The sequence below is a fragment of the Lampetra planeri genome, chromosome 1 (genome assembly GCF_965212315.1).
Source record: "Lampetra planeri chromosome 1, kcLamPlan1.2.h2, whole genome shotgun sequence".
Taxonomy (NCBI): domain Eukaryota; kingdom Metazoa; phylum Chordata; class Hyperoartia; order Petromyzontiformes; family Petromyzontidae; genus Lampetra; species Lampetra planeri.
The window spans coordinates 37288054-37306509 of record NC_136107.1 but is presented as its reverse complement, the minus strand read 5'-3'; the positions used below and the strand labels follow the sequence as shown (position 1 = coordinate 37306509).

The 18456-nt window shown below is 54.0% G+C and overlaps 1 protein-coding gene across 1 annotated transcript in view; it reads right to left on the bottom strand.

Annotated features, from left to right (window-relative positions):
- LOC144717998 (RNA binding protein fox-1 homolog 1-like) overlaps positions 1–3015 on the bottom strand; it is a 39492-nt gene extending 36477 nt beyond the window's left edge. The window contains exons 1-2 of the mRNA XM_078593880.1: positions 2905–3015; positions 580–924 (exon numbers count right to left, since the gene is read on the bottom strand). Of these exons, the coding sequence (XP_078450006.1) occupies positions 580–924; positions 2905–3015 (456 nt within the window). The remainder of the gene's footprint in view (positions 1–579; positions 925–2904) is intronic.
- Positions 3016–18456: the final 15441 nt, after the last annotated feature.

Sequence of the window (18456 nt, the reverse complement as noted above, 5' to 3'; positions counted from 1 at the left end):
ATATATTTTTTTTTTAAAGTCACAGCGTTATTGGCTAACGCATAGACTTGTATGTACTTTTTGACAGTAAAAATGATTTGAAAATCTGGTACACGTGACATAATGCCTACACTATGAAACGGCGTGGTGACGTATGGAATACAGAGACTCACACATAAAGCCATATACTTGCACAGAGAGCCATAGACTAATATCTGAATCGGTCCTGGGTATCCCCTAGGTCGACGTGGCCTCAAATGAGAACCCGGTGCGATGTTAAACCATCGCCACGAGGGAGACAAAGGCGGTCGGGCGTGGTGCTAGCCACCCATCCCCTCGTGTGTCGTATCTGCCTTCATCCGTGCTCGCTAACAGCACTTGCCCCAACAACCTGTTCAGGCTACACGGGGGGGGGGGGGTCTTTGTCTTTATGTTTCTGAGTCGGTGGCAGCTGATGACCGGTGGCTTTTGCCCCTCGTGGTCCTTGGAGCAGCGAGCGGACGCTACGCGGCGTGACCTCCGCACGCATCTCTCGCGGACACCGTGACCTCTTACCCACCCCTCCCACCTCTTCTCCCCCTCTCCCCCTCCTCCTCTCACCGTGACCGTGCCGCCGCTCTGCGCCGTCTGCTGCTGCTGATGGTGCTGCTGCTGCTGCTGCTGGTGATGGTGGTGGTGGTGATGCGACGCCGGGGGTTGCTGCGCCACCGCCGCCGTCGTGTAGAGGGCGGCGGCCACATCGTGGTCGGGCGGAGGCGCGACTCCTCCGCCCGGCTGCCCGGTGCCGTAGTCCGGCACGACGCCGTGGGGGAGCGCCGCGTGCGGCGGTGGCGGCGGCGCCGCTCCGTAGTCGGCGGCGACGCCGTTCTGGGACGGCGCCGCGAACTGTCCCGACGGGTACGCGTGCGCCATGGGCTCGGGGGGCAGCGGGGGCTCCTGCGTCCCCTTTACGGGTCGCGGGAGGGCGGTGGGGTGGTGCGGTTGGGGAGTGGTGTGGATGGTAAGGGGAGGTGGAGAGGGTCGGGTGGGGGTGGAGGAAATGTGGGATGGCAACAGATGTGTGCGGGAGGGAGTGTGGTGGATGGAGGTGGGGGGAAGGGTGGCAAAATATGTGGGGGGCGAGGAACGATGGGGGGTCGAAGTGGGGGGCAGGGTGACAAAAGGATGTGGGGGGCGAGGGGCAGAGACAACAGTAGCATGAGCGCTGAGCAGGTAATTCTGTTGACTATCACAAAAGAAAACATCAATGTAGAGCTGTGGTGCAGTGGTTCGCGGTGCGCACACAGCCAGAGGTAATGCACCTCGGATACAAATGCATAACGGTCATCACAGCGCTTGTGCCAAGCTAGGTACACTTTGATTGCCAACGCGATCTTCCGTATCGACTCGGCTGATATGGACACGTGCTGTTAGCGAGCACCTATGAAGGCCGACGCGGCGCACTCGGGGTACGGGTATGGCCAGCATTGCGCAGCGGCCGCCTTTGTCTTCCCAGAGATGATGTTTACACACCACACCAGGTCCTAATTTGAGGCTGAGTCGACCTAGGGGAGGCCCAGGACCGGTTCAGATAATCATAACTGGTGTTGGCCGTGAGCGGGAATCGAACTCGGGTCGCCGGGTTCGTAGCGCAGCGCGCTAACCGCTACACCACCGCTCCCCACCATGTACACACACACATACACACACACAAATACACACACACCTGCATCAGCTACTCAGGACCGGTTCAAATATTCGGCACCGTCGTTGCCCGCGAGCGGGAATCGAACTCCGGTGAACGGGAGTGCGGGGGGGGAGTTCATTAGCGCGGTGCGCACTCGCTCACGCGTGCAGACGGACAGCTTCACGCGTGCAGGATGACATCGCACACGGGAGCCGTGGCGCGCTACGGGAAGCGAAGTCGTTCCCCAGCCGCCACGACGAGGAGACGGCAGACGTAGCCGGCTACGAGATCGGCCGCGGCTCCCCTGGGTCCCCGCCCACCCCCATCCCACCCCTGGAGACTCTGAGCGCGGCTCTGCCACGGCGCCTGAGATGCCTGCCTGTCTGACTGTCTGCCTGGCCGTCTGTCTGCCTGTGTGTCGGCGGCGCGCCTGTGATGCGCTCTGTGAGTCTGTTGAACCTCTTCTTGGTTCTTTCGGTAAAGTCACGTAGAAGGGAAGTAATAAAATATTATTATTTTATAAAATATTATTATTGTATTACTTCCCTTCTACGTGACTTTACCGAAAGAACCAAGAAGATGAATCCCTGCAGTCACGAAAGCTTTAAATCGAAATCTGTTGAACCTGCTTGGCTGCTTACACGTCCGTCTACCTATGCGCATGGCTATCTGTCTGCCTGTTCGGTCCGCGCGTCTGTTTTCCCGTCTTTCTGCTGAGTTGTCTGTCTGCCGATTTGCCTATCTGCGGGTCTATTTGCGTTGTCGGTCTGCCTGTCTGTCTGTCTGTCAGTGCGTACGTCTGCCTGTACGTTCGCTTGCCAACCCTACAGGTATGTTCGTCAGCCTGGGTCTGCCTATCAATTCTAGATTAGAAGTTTTCGTGACTGCAAGAATTAATATTCTTTGTTTTTTTCAGTAAAGTCACGTAGGTAAAAAGTAAAAACAAAAAATAAAAAAATATAAATAATAATAGAAATAAAATAACAAATCACGACTTGTGTTGCCCCCAAAACGTCGTGATTTATTATTTTATTTCTATTATTATTTCTATTTTATTATTCATTTTTATTTTTAACTACGTGACTTTACCGACAAAAACTAAGAGTATCTGCCTATCAAATCTACTGACTGTCTGCATGCCTGTCAGACGATCTCTCTCTCTATCTGTCTGTTAACCCTGCCTGCCTGTCTGTCTGTTTCCCCCCGCCTGTATACTGATGTGTCTGCCTTTGTGTCCGCCTGGTGGTCTTTGTGTTTGCCTGTCTTTCGCTCGTCCGCGCGTTGTATTCCTCGGCCTTGACACCCGCCGTCGCTTTGCTCCCCTCCGCCTCGCATCTCGCTTCCTCCTCCTCCTCCTCCTCTTCCTCCATCCTCCTTCTCTCCCCCACCGCAATATAACGAGCGACCTTCATTTCAGCGATTATTTATTTATTTGCTCTCGCACAAATGTCAATAATTTATGAAATGTTGCCATTAGCAGGCCTCTTGGAGATCACTTAAACGAACGGCCACTGCTGTGCGCGTGCGTGCGCGCGCGCGCGCGTGCCGTCGTGATGGCCCGTGACATCAACCTTGACTACTTCGTCCGCATTCCACATTTGTAGAAAAATATGACAATGCGAAATAGGGGGATTTTAGCCCGCATGTTGGGGCCAGGGACGTTCTAAACGCGGACGGCTAAGATGAGAGCTTGGTTCGGCGAGCGAAGTAGAGCTTGCGCCATTTGGAGGCGGATGTGATCTTTACGTAAATGATGTTGATGGTGATGTCATGGTGCTTCTTTAATGTATTTGAATAACTTCGCCACCCTGGCTATTGAGGGTTCGTGGAGGAGGTAGGAAGAGGGAGGGATATGGCGTGAGCAGGCAAGCCCAAGACCGGTTGGCATATATCACCAGCCACGATGTTCACCACGGATTGAAATTGAACTGAGGTCGTTGTGGTTTTCGGCGGAGTGGGATAACCACTGTACCGTCGCTGCCTTTCGACCTGCAACATACGTAATGACCGACATGTAGCTCGTGATTTAGTACTGCTGCTGCCTTGCCAGGTGGTGCACACGCACAAACAACAACAAGTCAACACATTCGTCAACAACAACAGCAGCATTCTGTGGTGAGAGTAGTCATATTTTTGGTTTATATTTGGGGGCGGCGTTTTGGGCAATTGCCCCTTGTTCAGAGCACGCATAGATACCTACCCGCCTGTTCCTTAATGCCAACATTTTTGTCAGTTACCCCTCCACCACCCGATCGGAATGTCACGATTACAAGTATATTATGAGTATTCACTATTATCATTGACACGTGCCGATGAATTTGTGAATTTGCGACCAATAAACCTCCTTCTCATTCGTGGACCGAGACGTTGAACGCTGACGCACGCTGATTATCCTCCTCCGCTAATGCGGTTTATTTTCTTTTTGTTTTACTTAAGAGGCGGTAGCGCGTAAGTGGCACGCGCCAACGTGAATCGTCAACCCACTTTCTGTACTGCCACCCGGCCACCTCTGAGTCCACGGAATGTTCCACGGGCTTCGCCCACCCTGTGCGGACGCGCGAGTTACTCCTGTTGGCAAACACGTGCCGAGTAGACATTGTATCGATCCGCCAATTAAATTCGATCCCCAGAATCAATTATTAACGACGAATGCAAATAGCACCTCAATGATATGCAAATGTTACTTTTGGCCTTGGGGGGTTGACTCGGCCTATCATCCCTCCAGGGGGGGCGGGGGTCGATACAACGAGCATCAGTTTGTGAGTCATTCAACAATGGTGTAACAGTGGATATCCCTCCCAACACCTGACGCCCCCCCCCCCCGTCATATAAATGTGTAATTTACACCACGGGCGAAGGTTGTAAACAGGAGATGATAACAGCTTCAATGTTGAAGAATCACTACGACTTTTGATGAACGAGACCAAAGATGAATCTCGATTGGTGACAGAGAACCATCTAGACATTTCATTTCAATTTCCCCATTCCCTGCGCCCCCCCCCCCCTCTTTCTCCCCGTGTGTGCAGCTCGGGACAATGCACGTAACACACGCACACAACGCGCCATCGATCTCATTTCTCCGGTGCCGTCGTTACGCGAGGTCTATTGCATGCAGCACTCATCGGCGAGTAGGGAAGGGATGGATCGTAACAGTTTCACCATTACGAGCCTCCCCCCCTCACCTCACTCCCTACCCCGCCGATTGACAGCAAGCGGGAGCCACGCGCCATTCCAGATGTGCGGTGGCTTGCAAATGGATTCACTACGCTAGCGAGTGTGTGTGCAGGCGGTGCAACTGCGCCACGAAGTGCGGGGGGGAGGGCGGTGGGGGGCTGCCCAGGTACCGTAGGACATAGACTCGGACCCATACCAACCTCGCCACTGTGTGAAGTAGTGGTGTGTGGTAGTGTTGGGTGCTATGTGGTAGTGTTGGCTGCTGTGTGGTAGTGTTGGGTGCTATGTGGTAGTGTTGGGTGCTGTGTGGTAGTGTTGGCTGCTGTGTGGTAGTGTTGGCTGCTGTGTGGTAGTGTTGGTTGCTATGTGGTAGTGTTGGTTGCTGTGTGGTAGTGTTGGGTACTGTGTGGTAGTGTTGGCTGCTGTGTGGTAGAGTTGGGTGCTGTGTGGTAGTGTTGGCTGCTGTGTGGTAGTGTTGGGTGCTGTGTGGTAGTGTTGGGTGCTGTGTGGTAGTGTTGGGTGCTGTGTGGTAGTGTTGGCTGCTGTGTGGTAGTGTTGGGTGCTGTGTGGTAGTGTTGGGTGCTGTGTGGTAGTGTTGGCTGCTGTGTGGTAGTGTTGGGTGCTGTGTGGTAGTGTTGGGTACTGTGTGGTAGTGTTGGCTGCTGTGTGGTAGTGTTGGGTGCTGTGTGGTAGTGTTGGCTGCTGTGTGGTAGTGTTGGGTGCTGTGTGGTAGTGTTGGGTACTGTGTGGTAGTGTTGGGTGCTGTGTGGTAGTGTTGGCTGCTGTGTGGTAGTGTTGGGTGCTGTGTGGTAGTGTTGGGTGCTGTGTGTTAGTGTTGGCTGCTGTGTGGAGTGTTGGTTGCTGTGTGGTAGTGTTGGCTGCTATGTGGTAGTGTTGGCTGCTGTGTGGTAGTGTTGGTTGCTGTGTGGTAGTGTTGGCTGCTGTGTGGTAGTGTTGGGTGCTGTGTGGTAGTGTTGGGTGCTGTGTGGTAGTGTTGGGTGCTATGTGGTAGAGTTGGTTGCTATGTGGTAGTGTTGGGTGCTGTGTGGTAGTGTTGGCTGCTGTGTGGTAGTGTTGGGTGCTGTGTGGTAGTGTTGGGTGCTGTGTGGTAGTGTTGGGTGCTATGTGGTAGTGTTGGCTGCTGTGTGGTAGTGTTGGGTGCTGTGTGGTAGTGTTGGCTGCTGTGTGGTAGTGTTGGGTGCTGTGTGGTAGTGTTGGGTGCTGTGTGGTAGTGTTGGCTGCTGTGTGGTAGTGTTGGGTGCTGTGTGGTAGTGTTGGGTGCTATGTGGTAGTGTTGGGTGCTGTGTGGTAGAGTTGGCTGCTGTGTGGTAGTGTTGGGTGCTGTGTGGTAGTGTTGGCTGCTGTGTGGTAGTGTTGGGTGCTGTGTGGTAGTGTTGGGTGCTATGTGGTAGAGTTGGGTGCTGTGTGGTAGTGTTGGCTGCTGTGTGGTAGTGTTGGGTGCTGTGTGGTAGTGTTGGGTGCTGTGTGGTAGTGTTGGGTGCTGTGTGGTAGTGTTGGGTACTGTGTGGTAGTGTTGGCTGCTGTGTGGTAGTGTTGGGTGCTATGTGGTAGTGTTGGGTACTGTGTGGTAGTGTTGGGTGCTATGTGGTAGTGTTGGGTGCTGTGTGGTAGTGTTGGCTGCTGTGTGGTAGTGTTGGGTGCTGTGTGGTAGTGTTGGGTACTGTGTGGTAGTGTTGGGTACTGTGTGGTAGTGTTGGGTGCTGTGTGGTAGTGTTGGGTACTGTGTGGTAGTGTTGGGTGCTGTGTGGTAGTGTTGGGTGCTGTGTGGTAGTGTTGGGTGCTGTGTGGTAGTGTTGGGTACTGTGTGGTAGTGTTGGGTGCTGTGTGGTAGTGTTGGTTGCTATGTGGTAGTGTTGGGTGCTGTGTGGTAGTGTTGGTTGCTATGTGGTAGTGTTGGGTGCTGTGTGGTAGTGTTGGTTGCTATGTGGTAGTGTTGGGTGCTGTGTGGTAGTGTTGGCTGCTGTGTGGTAGTGTTGGTTGCTATGTGGTAGTGTTGGGTGCTGTGAGGTAGTGTTGGCTGCTGTGTGGTAGTGTTGGCTGCTGTGTGGTAGTGTTGGGTGCTGTGTGGTAGTGTTGGCTGCTGTGTGGTAGTGTTGGCTGCTGTATTGTAGTGTTGGGTGCTGTGTGGTAGTGTTGGGTGCTGTGTGGTAGTGTTGGCTGCTGTGTGGTAGTGTTGGGTGCTATGTGGTAGTGTTGGGTGCTGTGTGGTAGTGTTGGCTGCTGTGTGGTAGTGTTGGCTGCTGTATTGTAGTGTTGGGTGCTGTGTGGTAGTGTTGGGTGCTGTGTGGTAGTGTTGGGTGCTGTGTGGTAGTGTTGGGTGCTGTGTGGTAGTGTTGGGTGCTGTGTGGTAGTGTTGGGTGCTGTGTGGTAGTGTTGGGTGCTGTGTGGTAGTGTTGGGTGTTGTGTGGTAGTGTTGGGTGCTGTGTGGTAGTGTTGGCTGCTGTATTGTAGTGTTGGGTGCTGTGTGGTAGTGTTGGGTGCTGTGTGGTAGTGTTGGGTGCTGTGTGGTAGTGTTGGCTGCTATGTGGTATTGTTGGGTGCTGTGTGGTAGTGTTGGGTACTGTGTGGTAGTGTTGGCTGCTGTGTGGTAGTGTTGGGTGCTATGTGGTAGTGTTGGGTGCTGTGTGGTAGTGTTGGGTGCTGTGTGGTAGTGTTGGCTGCTGTATTGTAGTGTTGGGTGCTGTATTGTAGTGTTGGGTGCTGTGTGGTAGTGTTGGCTGCTGTGTGGTAGTGTTGGGTGCTGTGTGGTAGTGTTGGGTACTGTGTGGTAGTGTTGGCTGCTGTATTGTAGTGTTGGGTGCTATGTGGTAGTGTTGTCTGCTGTGTGGTAGTGTTGGGTACTGTGTGGTAGTGTTGGGTGCTGTGTGGTAGTGTTGGCTGCTGTATTGTAGTGTTGGGTGCTGTGTGGTAGTGTTGGCTGCTGCGTGGCAGTGGTGGGCGGTGTTTGGCAGTAATAATAGGTGACGTGTGGTACGAGGAGCTGAGGAAATTGGACAAGGGACCCCCATTCCATTCATTGCATCAGGACCTATGCCAACCGCGCTACGCCACTGGCAGCACAAGCCTCAACACGCGTGCTCCAGGATCGGTTATAACCGCGTGGGAGTTCAAGATAAAGTACCCCCCCCCTCCTCCACCCCCCCCCCCCGCCGCACACCACCACTGAACACACGAGGCATTGTCGGGACTATTTTGTGCGCGTGTGAGACTTCGTCCCCGTGTGCGAGTGTCACCGGGAATAATGGGTGTGAGCGCATCCTTTGCAGCATCCGCCGTGTTTTCATCCCGGCTCTGAGATTTTGAGGGGTGGAGGCTGTGGGGGGGGGGCGTACAGCACCGACGGCGGCTTTGATACCCGGGCCCTCGGATGAATGGCATCGAATGGCATCGGTGTACGTGTGCATGCTGAACTCCTTTCGCGCCGTACCGAGCCAGCCGTGCCGATCGCATGTTCAGCGTGCTGCCAACGCGCCAAACCGAAATTACGACCAGCCTGGTGAAGTATGGCAGAAAAGCCGGCGGCGTTGTGGGGTGGGGGAGGGGGGCATCATCCACCAGCGGATTAATGAGGGCTCAAAATTATGTTGATATAACGTCGATCTTTGGGTTCCTCTCTACTTAGACCGGTTTAGTGCCAGTCGATTTTATGAGACCGTTCACGTGAACGCAAGGTTAACACGAGATATTTCTCAAAAAGTTTGCTCGAAAGTAAAGTAACTGTAATCAATAACGTGGCTTGTAATTTCCAACAAGTTTGATAACTAATACGAATTAACCCCGGTGAACATGGACAGTGCTTTTGATAAGCCACCTCAAAACTGTCAACCTCCGCTCAACAGAGAGGTCGCTCCTTCTCTTCTGCTGCCCTCAGGGGTGGGCAGTGGGGGAGGGTCTAAAACTCCTTTCCCCACAACAATCACCCACAGCCATCCCTGTCCGTGCACAAGTCAAGGCTCAAGACCTTCTCCTCGCGTCTGACTGTCTTGACCGCATCTGCTCTCCACAGCTCTCCACAGCTCTCCACGCTCAGCGCGACGGGAAAAGACCCCCAAATTCTGCAGCGCGTGCAATCAGGACGCGGTGCCTCCTCCACACGTGGCGGGCGCGAGGTCAAAGACGAGTCCACCACGTGACTGCGGAACGTGCGGCCACCAAACGAATGCGAGGCCATCGGCAACTTCTCGCCCCGAGCGCATCAACGACACCCGTAGCCGTTACCCAGTAGACGTGCGAACGTTAGACCGACGTTGGCATGGGTTTGGAAATAAAATGTTGGTCCAACGTCCGACGCTGTGGAGGTGGAGGAGCGTGGGTGCGCTCGCTAGGGGAGGCTCTAAACGCGAACAACCCTCCATTCTCCCGCACCTCACTAACCACTAACCACCAAACTTCCAGACCCTCCACCATCACTACCAACCTCCTTGCGCCGCCAACTATCACCGCCAAACGTACGCACCACCGTCACGATCGGCCGCCACTCGGCAGAACGCGACTCTGACATCGGCCCGCGGGTTCTTGCGCCAGGCAAGGTGCACTTCGACAACTGCCACCACCACCACCACCGCCGCCACCACCACCACCACCGTGTGCACTACAACAGAATCCTCCTCGCTGACGACCACGAACGACGTGAACACGGACTTTGGAAATCCTTCTCCAACTGGCCCCTCCCACCCCCTTCCACCACCCCCGTAAAAAAAAACCTTCCACCAAAATAGAACAATCCCCACGTGGAGGGAAGTCAGAAGCACGTGTCAGAATGTATCCCACCCCCCACCCCGTACCCCTACACCCCGCCACCTCAATTGTCATTCTCCTCCACCGCTAGATTCTGCGCGAAAGAGGAGGAGGTGGAAGAGGAGGAGGACGGAAGGGAGGGAGAGAGAGGGAGAGACACGAGCAATGAGGAGCCAGGGGGTATACGGTGCAGATTTAAAATAAATAAATAAATAAGCACGCAGATTGAATGAGACAGGTTTACATATTGCAGTCGGCCCTATGCTGACAGGATCCGTCTTGGGAGAGAGATCCACTCTTTTGTTGCGTGAAAACTGCCCCCACCACCTCTCCCTGCTACTCCTCTCGCAAAAAAAGCTAGATTCACGAGTTATTCCTCAAGACTCCGAGCGCTGTCTGGCCTAGGAGATGTCCCAGGGTTAGGGATCTGTCTGGTTCAGGAGATGTCCAAGGGTTAGGGAGCTGTCTGGCCTAGCAGATGTCCAAGGGTTAGGGTGCTGCCTGGTCCAGGAGATGTCCAAGGGTTAGGGAGCTGTCTGGTCCAGGAGATGTCCAAGGGTTAGGGATCTGTCTGGTCCAGCAGATGTCCAAGGGTTAGGGATCTGTCTGGTCCAGGAGATGTCCATGGGTTAGGAATCTGTCTGGCCCAGCAGATGTCCAAGAGTTAGGGAGCTGCCTGGTCCAGGAGATGTTCAAGGGTTAGGGATTTTTCTGGCCTAGCAGATGTCCAAGGGTTAGGGAGCTGTTTCGTCCAGGAGATGTTCAAGGGTTAGGGAGCTGTCTGGCCGAGCAGATGTCCAAGTGTTAGGGATATATCTGGTCTAGCAGATGTCCAAGTGTTAGGGAGCCGCCTGGTCCAGGAGATGTCCAAGTGTTAGGGAGCTGTCAGGCCTAGCAGAAGTCCAAGGGTTAGGGAGCTGTCTGGAGGAATACGATGAGCTAAAGACGCTCTTTTTCACGGATGTTCAGTAGACGTGGATAATAATGGTGGTTGGCGATTAAGCTGCTCGTTGAATCATTGCATCGCACGATTGCGAGAGCCGGTGTCGGATTGTGTGGGGAGGCGAGGCCTTCGTCATCCAGCATTGGATCTATTGTGGCTGATGATGACGACGACGATTATGATGATGACCTTGCAACTCGGCGGATCGCGCGCTCTGTCTGCCCGCTGCGCCAGGCGCCCCTCTCCCCTTCGTTGTTTAGAGAGTAAGCAAATTGTTTGCAAACAGCTCGGATTGTTTGTCCACGAGACGGGTTTGTTTGCGAGCGAACAAAACAGCGCCCCGTGTTTGCGTGACACGCGCGGAGCGGCACATCGAAGCTGACAAATTAGAGCCTGGGGTGTGGGGGATCAAGGGGGGGGGTGGAAAGGTGTGTGAGAAATGGGGGTGAGAGGTGTGGGAGCAGATGGGGATGGAAGGGTGGGTGAGAGATGGGGCGTGTGGGAGCAAGGGGGGTGGGTGGAAGGGCGGGTGGGAGATACAGAGGGGAGGTGTGTGAGTAGGATGGTGAGAGAGATCTCAGGGTGGTGGATGGGAAATACGAGGTGGGAGGAATGGAAGGACTTGGGGTGGTTGGTGGGTGGGAGATGCATGGAGAGAGGGGGGAGGGGGTACGGAAGGAGGTGGAGGTGTGGAAGTAGGAGATGGGAGAGAACTGGGGGGGGGGGTGTAGCGGGAGGGGAGGGTGGGGGTATTATGGGGGGATGGTGTCGTACCTCCACGACTCTGTAGGTGAGAGAGCGAGAGAGAAGAGACCAAGCTTTGAAGCCAGTGCAGTAACTGAGCCTCGGTCGTGTTCATCGTCTTGGTCGCGTTAGGCACCACAGATAATCGCGTCAGTGCCAAGTCTAACGATACAAAGTTGTATTGTAGACGTATAGAGTATCGAAGTTTGAATGATTATTTGATTTGCCGATCTCTATATGGGTGTAACAAACAACCCTACACAAATGCGAGCATTGGTGTGGGTGAGCTGCGTGGTGAGTTATTGGTGAGCTCTGGTGTCCTGGTCGATCCTTTAAGAGCGAGATGGAGAGCGGCTCCTAGTTCAGCAGAGGGATTCAAGACTCCCGTGTGAATCTGATTCAGCAGAGAGATTCAAGACTCCCGCGTGAATCTGATTCAGCAGAGAGATTCAAGGCTCCCGTGTGAATCTGATTCAGCAGAGGGATTCAAGGCTCCCGTGTGAATCTGATTCAGCAGAGGGATTCAAGGCTCCTGTGTGAATCTGATTCAGCAGAGGGATTCAAGGCTCCTGTGTGAATCTGATTCAGCAGAGGGATGCAAGGCTCCCGCGTGAATCTGATTCAGCAGACTTTTTTTATAAGTTTATTCACCAGCGGCAAAATGCCCTGGAATTTTGCAATATTCAAGCCTTAATGATTCAAGGCTCCCGCGTGAATCTGATTCAGCAGAGGGATTCAAGGCTCCTGTGTGAATCTGATTCAGCAGAGGGATTCAAGGCTCCCGCGTGAATCTGATTCAGCAGAGGGATTCAAGGCTCCCGCGTGAATCTGATTCAGCAGAGGGATTCAAGACTCCCGCGTGAATCTGATTCAACAGAGGGATTCAAGGCTCCCGCGTGAATCTGATTCAGCAGAGGGATTCAAGGCTCCCGTGTGAATCTGATTCAGCAGAGGGATTCAATGCTCCTGTGTGAATCTGATTCAGCAGAGGGATTCAAGGCTCCCGCGTGAATCTGATTCAGCAGAGGGATTCAAGGCTCCCGCGTGAATCTGATTCAGCAGAGGGATTCAAGACTCCCGCGTGAATCTGATTCAACAGAGGGATTCAAGGCTCCCGCGTGAATCTGATTCAGCAGAGGGATTCAAGGCTCCCGCGTGAATCTGATTCAGCAGAGGGATTCAAGGCTCCTGTGTGAATCTGATTCAGCAGAGGGATTCAAGACTCCCGTGTGAATCTGATTCAGCAGAGGGATTCAAGGCTCCTGTGTGAATCTGATTCAGCAGAGGGATTCAAGACTCCCGCGTGAATCTGATTCAGCAGAGGGATTCAAGACCCCCGTGTGAATCTGATTCAACAGAGGGATTCAAGGCTCCCGTGTGAATCTGATTCAGCAGAGGGATTCAAGACTCCCGCGTGAATCTGCGGCTGACTGCACGCGTCCTGGCTGCACGCCAGCGCTCTTTGTGAGGATTATTAAATCTCGGGACGGTGGGAGTGGCAGGGGGTGGGGTGCCGTGGGGAGGGGGTAGGGGAATGTTTGGGGAGGGTAGCGGGGATGAAGGGGGCAAGCACAGAAAAGTCGGCGTGATGGGGGTCGTGAGTGGGGAGAGGCTGGCGGTGAGGGAGGGGGAGGGGGGCGGAGGAGCGCTGTGGAGCTGTGCGTGCTAAGAGTGCGACCTCTCACTTAATCCGTGATGGAGAAATTTGGAAAGCGGAGTGGCTGGGTTGACGGGCATTAGTGGGGGGCAGGCGGGCGTGCGGGCGGGTGGTGGGCGGGCAGCATCTAGAGATGATTAAACAGTGGAGTGGTGGGGGGGGGGGGGGTCTTGTGCCCCCTCCAGGGGGTAGGGATTCATTAGAGGGAGAGAGAGAGAGTGAGTGGAGAAGGAACATGCCCTCGGGGGAAGCCGAGGAAACCCATTTTTATCCACAGTCGAGACCAACGGATGGGACTGAGCCCCCCACACAATAATTCCTTACCCGCCCCCCCCTCACCCGTCCAACTCTTACACCGCCCCCCCCCCCGCCAATACTTTCCCGGGTCTCCCCAAGGAAGCACCGTGAATTTCATTTTGGCATTTATTGACGTGCGCTGGCGCCACGGTAGCGAACGTCGATGATTAATGCAGGGGAATTGGACAGAGCGGCTTTAAAAAAATAATAAGTATAAGGCGGTAAGTGGCGGTGGTGTTTGGTGGCGTTCTCCGTTTCTCTCTGCCGCTTCACTCCCGCTCCTCCTTTGCTTCGCCCGGAATTCCATGCAGCAGCAGCAGCGGCAGCGGCAGCAGCAGCAGCAGCAGCGGCAGCGGCAGCGGCAGCAGCAGCAGCGGCAGCGGCAGCAGCAGCGGCAGCAGCAGCAGCAGCAATAGACGCAGTTGCATTAGCTGGCATCAATATCGCGAGAAGCGGCAGCGGCACTTCGATTGATTAGCAAACAGCTGCAGCAGCAGCAGCAACTGTGTTAGCAGTTGCATCAGATTCATCAGCGCCACTTTCATCATCATCAGCAGTGGTAGGTTAAGCATCAGCAGCAGCAGTAGACCCGGGTAGACGTGTCATATTCAGCAGGAATATAATGAAAATATTCAGCAATATCAGCAACCGTAGCCTCAGATGCAACATCAGCAGCAGCCTTAGATTCAGCAGCAGCAGCAGCAACATCATCATCAGTTAGCAGCAGCAGCAGCGATGTGAGCGGCGTTATTTATAGGCCTTGTGTCAGGGGCAGTGGGGAAATGACGGCAGAAACAAAGACGCGCGGAGCCTCCTCCACACACGTCGCGTGCCATGGCAGGGGACGTGGTGGGGGGCTGGGGTAGCGGGGGGGGCGGGGAGCTGGAGGGGAACGGGGGGGGGGTAGCAGTGGGAGAGGGGGTGTGGGGTGGGGGCGGACAGGGCGTGCCATCTGGGGCATGTAAATTATGCGCATCTGTGTTGGGTCAATCTGCATCCTGACCGCTGTTCAGTTACAGCTCAACAAATATTCGTCAATAACACGCATTGCCCTAAGAGGGGCAATGCGCGCGCGCGAGAGAGAGAGGAAATGTAATGCGTATGTATGAAAAAAAAGTGACGTTTCGGTGAATGGGCCTTCCCCTCTTCGTCTCTCTGCTATGAACACACAAACACACGCGCGCGCGTGCACGCTCTCAAACCCGCACACACACGCGAGTCCTCACACACGTAATGCACACGTGCACGCGCAATGCAGACAAAAGATTCCAACCTTCAACCTCGTCGAGCGTCTCCTATGAAGAAGGGCCATTTCCCGAAACGTCACCTATTTTATATATATATTATTACGCAGTCTTATTGACGAATGTGTTGCGTTCTGTCATGTATGCTGACGCACAACAGCCAAACACAGGACGATCGCATTGACTTTGCTTTGTGTACGAGCGCGTAGGGAGGTGGGTGAGGACCGCAGACAGAAGACGCGGGGCTGGAGATGCCACGATCCACCCTTGACTCTGACCTTACACGGGTCAGAGAGAGAGAGTGTGTGTGTGTGTGGTTTCCTGCTCCAATGAGCATTGAGTCAATGGTGCTCAAACTCCCTGTTCACAGGCCTGAATCAGTGGGGGAAATTCCACATTATCATGACGGGGGCCGAATCTATCCAGAAGACAGCCATTGCCGACGAGTACCACAAAGTGGTACGCGTTTTTTTTTTGTATCGAACCCGACGGGATGATGGGTTGAGTCAACCCCCCCCCCCCCCCCCCCAAACAGGATTTGAATTCGTAACCTGGCGCTTGCGAGCCGCTGGCTCTACCTTTGACCCGATATGAGCATCTGAAGCGTCGTATTAAGACATGCACGGGGAAGACAAAGGCGGCCTCCACTCTCCCCCTACCACTGCCACCCCCCTCGGCATTACGCAGTGGTACAGACCAAGATACAATCTCCTCCATCCTCCAGCTGCTGCTGCTGCATTGCACTCAGATGGAGCTGTATGGACCAAACCATATCTTACGTCTCAAGACGTGGGGGGGGGGGGGGGGGGGCGATGTGTGTGTCTGTAGCAACCAGAGCTCGTCCCCCAGAGTACGTGGAATGACCCAGCACCATTACGTGAAGCTTTTAATTTTCAGCTTGGTGTGGACGGAATTGATTTCAGTTTTTCTTGTCGCTGCTGCTGTTGTTGTTTATTTATTTGCAAGTGCGAGGTGTGGGCTGGTGCCGAGTATTCGGAAAGGTCTCCATCCCTTCTGGGACACGGCTGTGTTGGAACACTGAGGAGAAGGTGGGGAGAGGGAAGAGGGGGGGAGGGTATGGTGGGACACTAGGGACGAGGTGAGAGAGAGAGATTCTCTTTCAACCTCATCACAATGAGGGGTGTCGAGCAAAGATCGAGTTTGCTGAAACACACCAACACACGATTGCCCATGAACTCACGAAGACAGAGATTCCCCGTGCGGCCTTTAAAATACTCTTGGGAGGAGGAGTGTTGCATTGTTAGCGAGCACCTATTAAGACCGGCACGGCACACCTATGAAAGAGCTGGGCGGGGCGAGCACCAAATGTGTCTCCCCGATGCTGATGTTTTTACACCGCACCAGGTACTCATTGAGGCTGAGTCGACCTCGGGGAAGCACACAGGAACGTGTCAGATCGCCGTCACTGATGTTGACCGTGAGTGGGAATCGAATTCGGTTCGCCGGGTTCGCTGCGCAATGGGCTGCACGATTACAATATCACTGCTCACACACATCCACACACGTATATCCATACACATACGTAACCACTGACCCACACACGTAACATACATAGGCCTTCATTCCCTCACTCACTCACACAAATGCTCAATCTTAGACATACCTAACCATTCAATCAAATGCATACCCATCCACACGCAAGACCATATGGGTGCATAGCCACTCACTCACTCACACACATATATAACCATGCAATACACAACCGCTCACTCACCCAACAACCGCCATTCGCCACTAAGTGGCGGTGACGTCACCACGACGCTTGTGCCAGGCCATGTGCACCTTGAGGCCACGTGAAGTGTCGAACGCCCGCTGGCAGGAGGTCACGGGGCAGACCCAGGTGCCACGGGTCGACTGACCGAGATGACCGAGATGACTGGCTGATGCACCACCTGTGCCCCCTACTGTGCCAACTTGCTGTGCTTTAGCCACCCGGCGCTCCGCTCGTTGTTGTGAGCGTCGCTCCTCCGCCCTCCGTTGTTGTTGGAGGGCGACTGCCTCCAACTGCCCAGTAGCGTCCTTCACGAGCCTCCTCCACTGAGGCCGATCTTGACACCGCTGGTACCAGTCATCGGCAAGTCCACTCAGCTCCACGTCCTCCTGTACCACATCACTCCATCTCTTCTCTAGCCCGTGCCGCGCCCGTTTAGCCCCCTCGATCCGGCCGAACAAAAGCTGTTTAGGCATGCGGTGGCTGGGCACTCACCCAGACACCCACGCACACACATAACCATGCTCCATACGTAATCACTCAATCAACCACACACACACAACCGTACACACACACACAACTAACTTACTCACACACCCACACACATATCAACACACATACATAATCACTTACCCTTATACACACCTACACACACATAGCAATGCAGATAAATAACCACTCACTCATACATACACCCACACATACATCCAAACACGTACATAAACACTTACCCACACACACATAACAATACAAATACAAACCACTCACTCATACATACACCCACACATATATCCATACACACACAAAGACAAAGCTGCCAGTATAGCCTTTAACATACTATTGGAGCAAGTTCTGTACTGTTAGAGAGCACCTATGAATGCCGGAACATTACACATGGGCGGCCAGAACCAAGCCTTTGTCTCCCCAGTAGCGATGTTTACACACCGCATCAGGTACTCGTTTAATGCTGAGTCGACCTAGGTGAAGCCCAGGACCGGATCAAGTATTCGTCAATAATTTTGACCGTGGGGAGGTTTCAAACTTGTGTCGCCGTATACACAACCACACACAACCACTCATTCACTAAATCACGCACCCACTCACTCACCCTCCAACTCACTCACCAATCCACACACCCACTCACACACCCTCCCACTTACTCACACAGACACACACAGCGAACCACTCACCCACCGACTCACTCACACACCCACCGACTCATCCATCACTCACCCACCCGCTGCCTTACTCATCACGCTCACACACCCACCGACTCACAACACTCACCCACTCTGTCACCCATCCACCCACCCACCCACCCACTCAAACCACCCATCCACTCACTCACTCACTCACCCCTCACTCACCCACTCAAACCACCCACCCACCCACCCACTCACACACTCATCTCTCACTCACCCACTCTGTCATCCATCCACCCACCCACTCAAACCACCCATCCACTCACTCACTCACTCACCCCTCACTCACCCACTCTGTCACCCATCCACCCACCCACTCACTCACCCCTCACTCACCCACTCACCCACCCACCCACCCACTCACACACTCACACACTCAACCTCACTCACCCACTCTGTCACCCACCCACTCACATACTCACACAGCAACCCCAGCACCGTCACGTGCTCCAGCTGCCTGAGTTGTGAGACTGCCAGACGTCTCTGGAGGACCCTGAACATGTTCAAATTCAACACGTTATTGAACTGGGGCTAAATTTAGACGTTTTAATACATTCTTATATAATAGCTACAATGCCAAAACAGGAGCAGTGTGAAACACCAGCAATCCACACGCAAGGAAAATACAAAGCACCCAAGGAGTGTGTGTGTGTTGTGCGCGCGTTGTATCCGTGTATGTCAAAGCTATACGGAGGATCTTTGTCCTCGTCTTTGGTGTATCAGTTGCGGCAGACCCAATCCCTTGCCTCCCTCTCCTCCCCAAACAACTCTCACTCACTCACTCTCTCTTCCCCGTCCCACTGAGCATTAAGTTAAGTGCGCTATGCCTTGAACGCTATTTTTCATAAATAAGCGACTGTTTCCGACTCGGCCGTAACGAAGTGTAATCCATTTTGGCAGCTCCCTTCCCATGGACACTCAGAACGGGTCACTGCCAGGGTCATCGTCAGGCCCATTACCTATTACATCCCACGCTGCGACCCTTAATGCGAGCATATTTGATCTATTTGATCCAGCCCCCTCCCTCCCCTCTACTACCCCCCTCCATCGACCCCCCCCC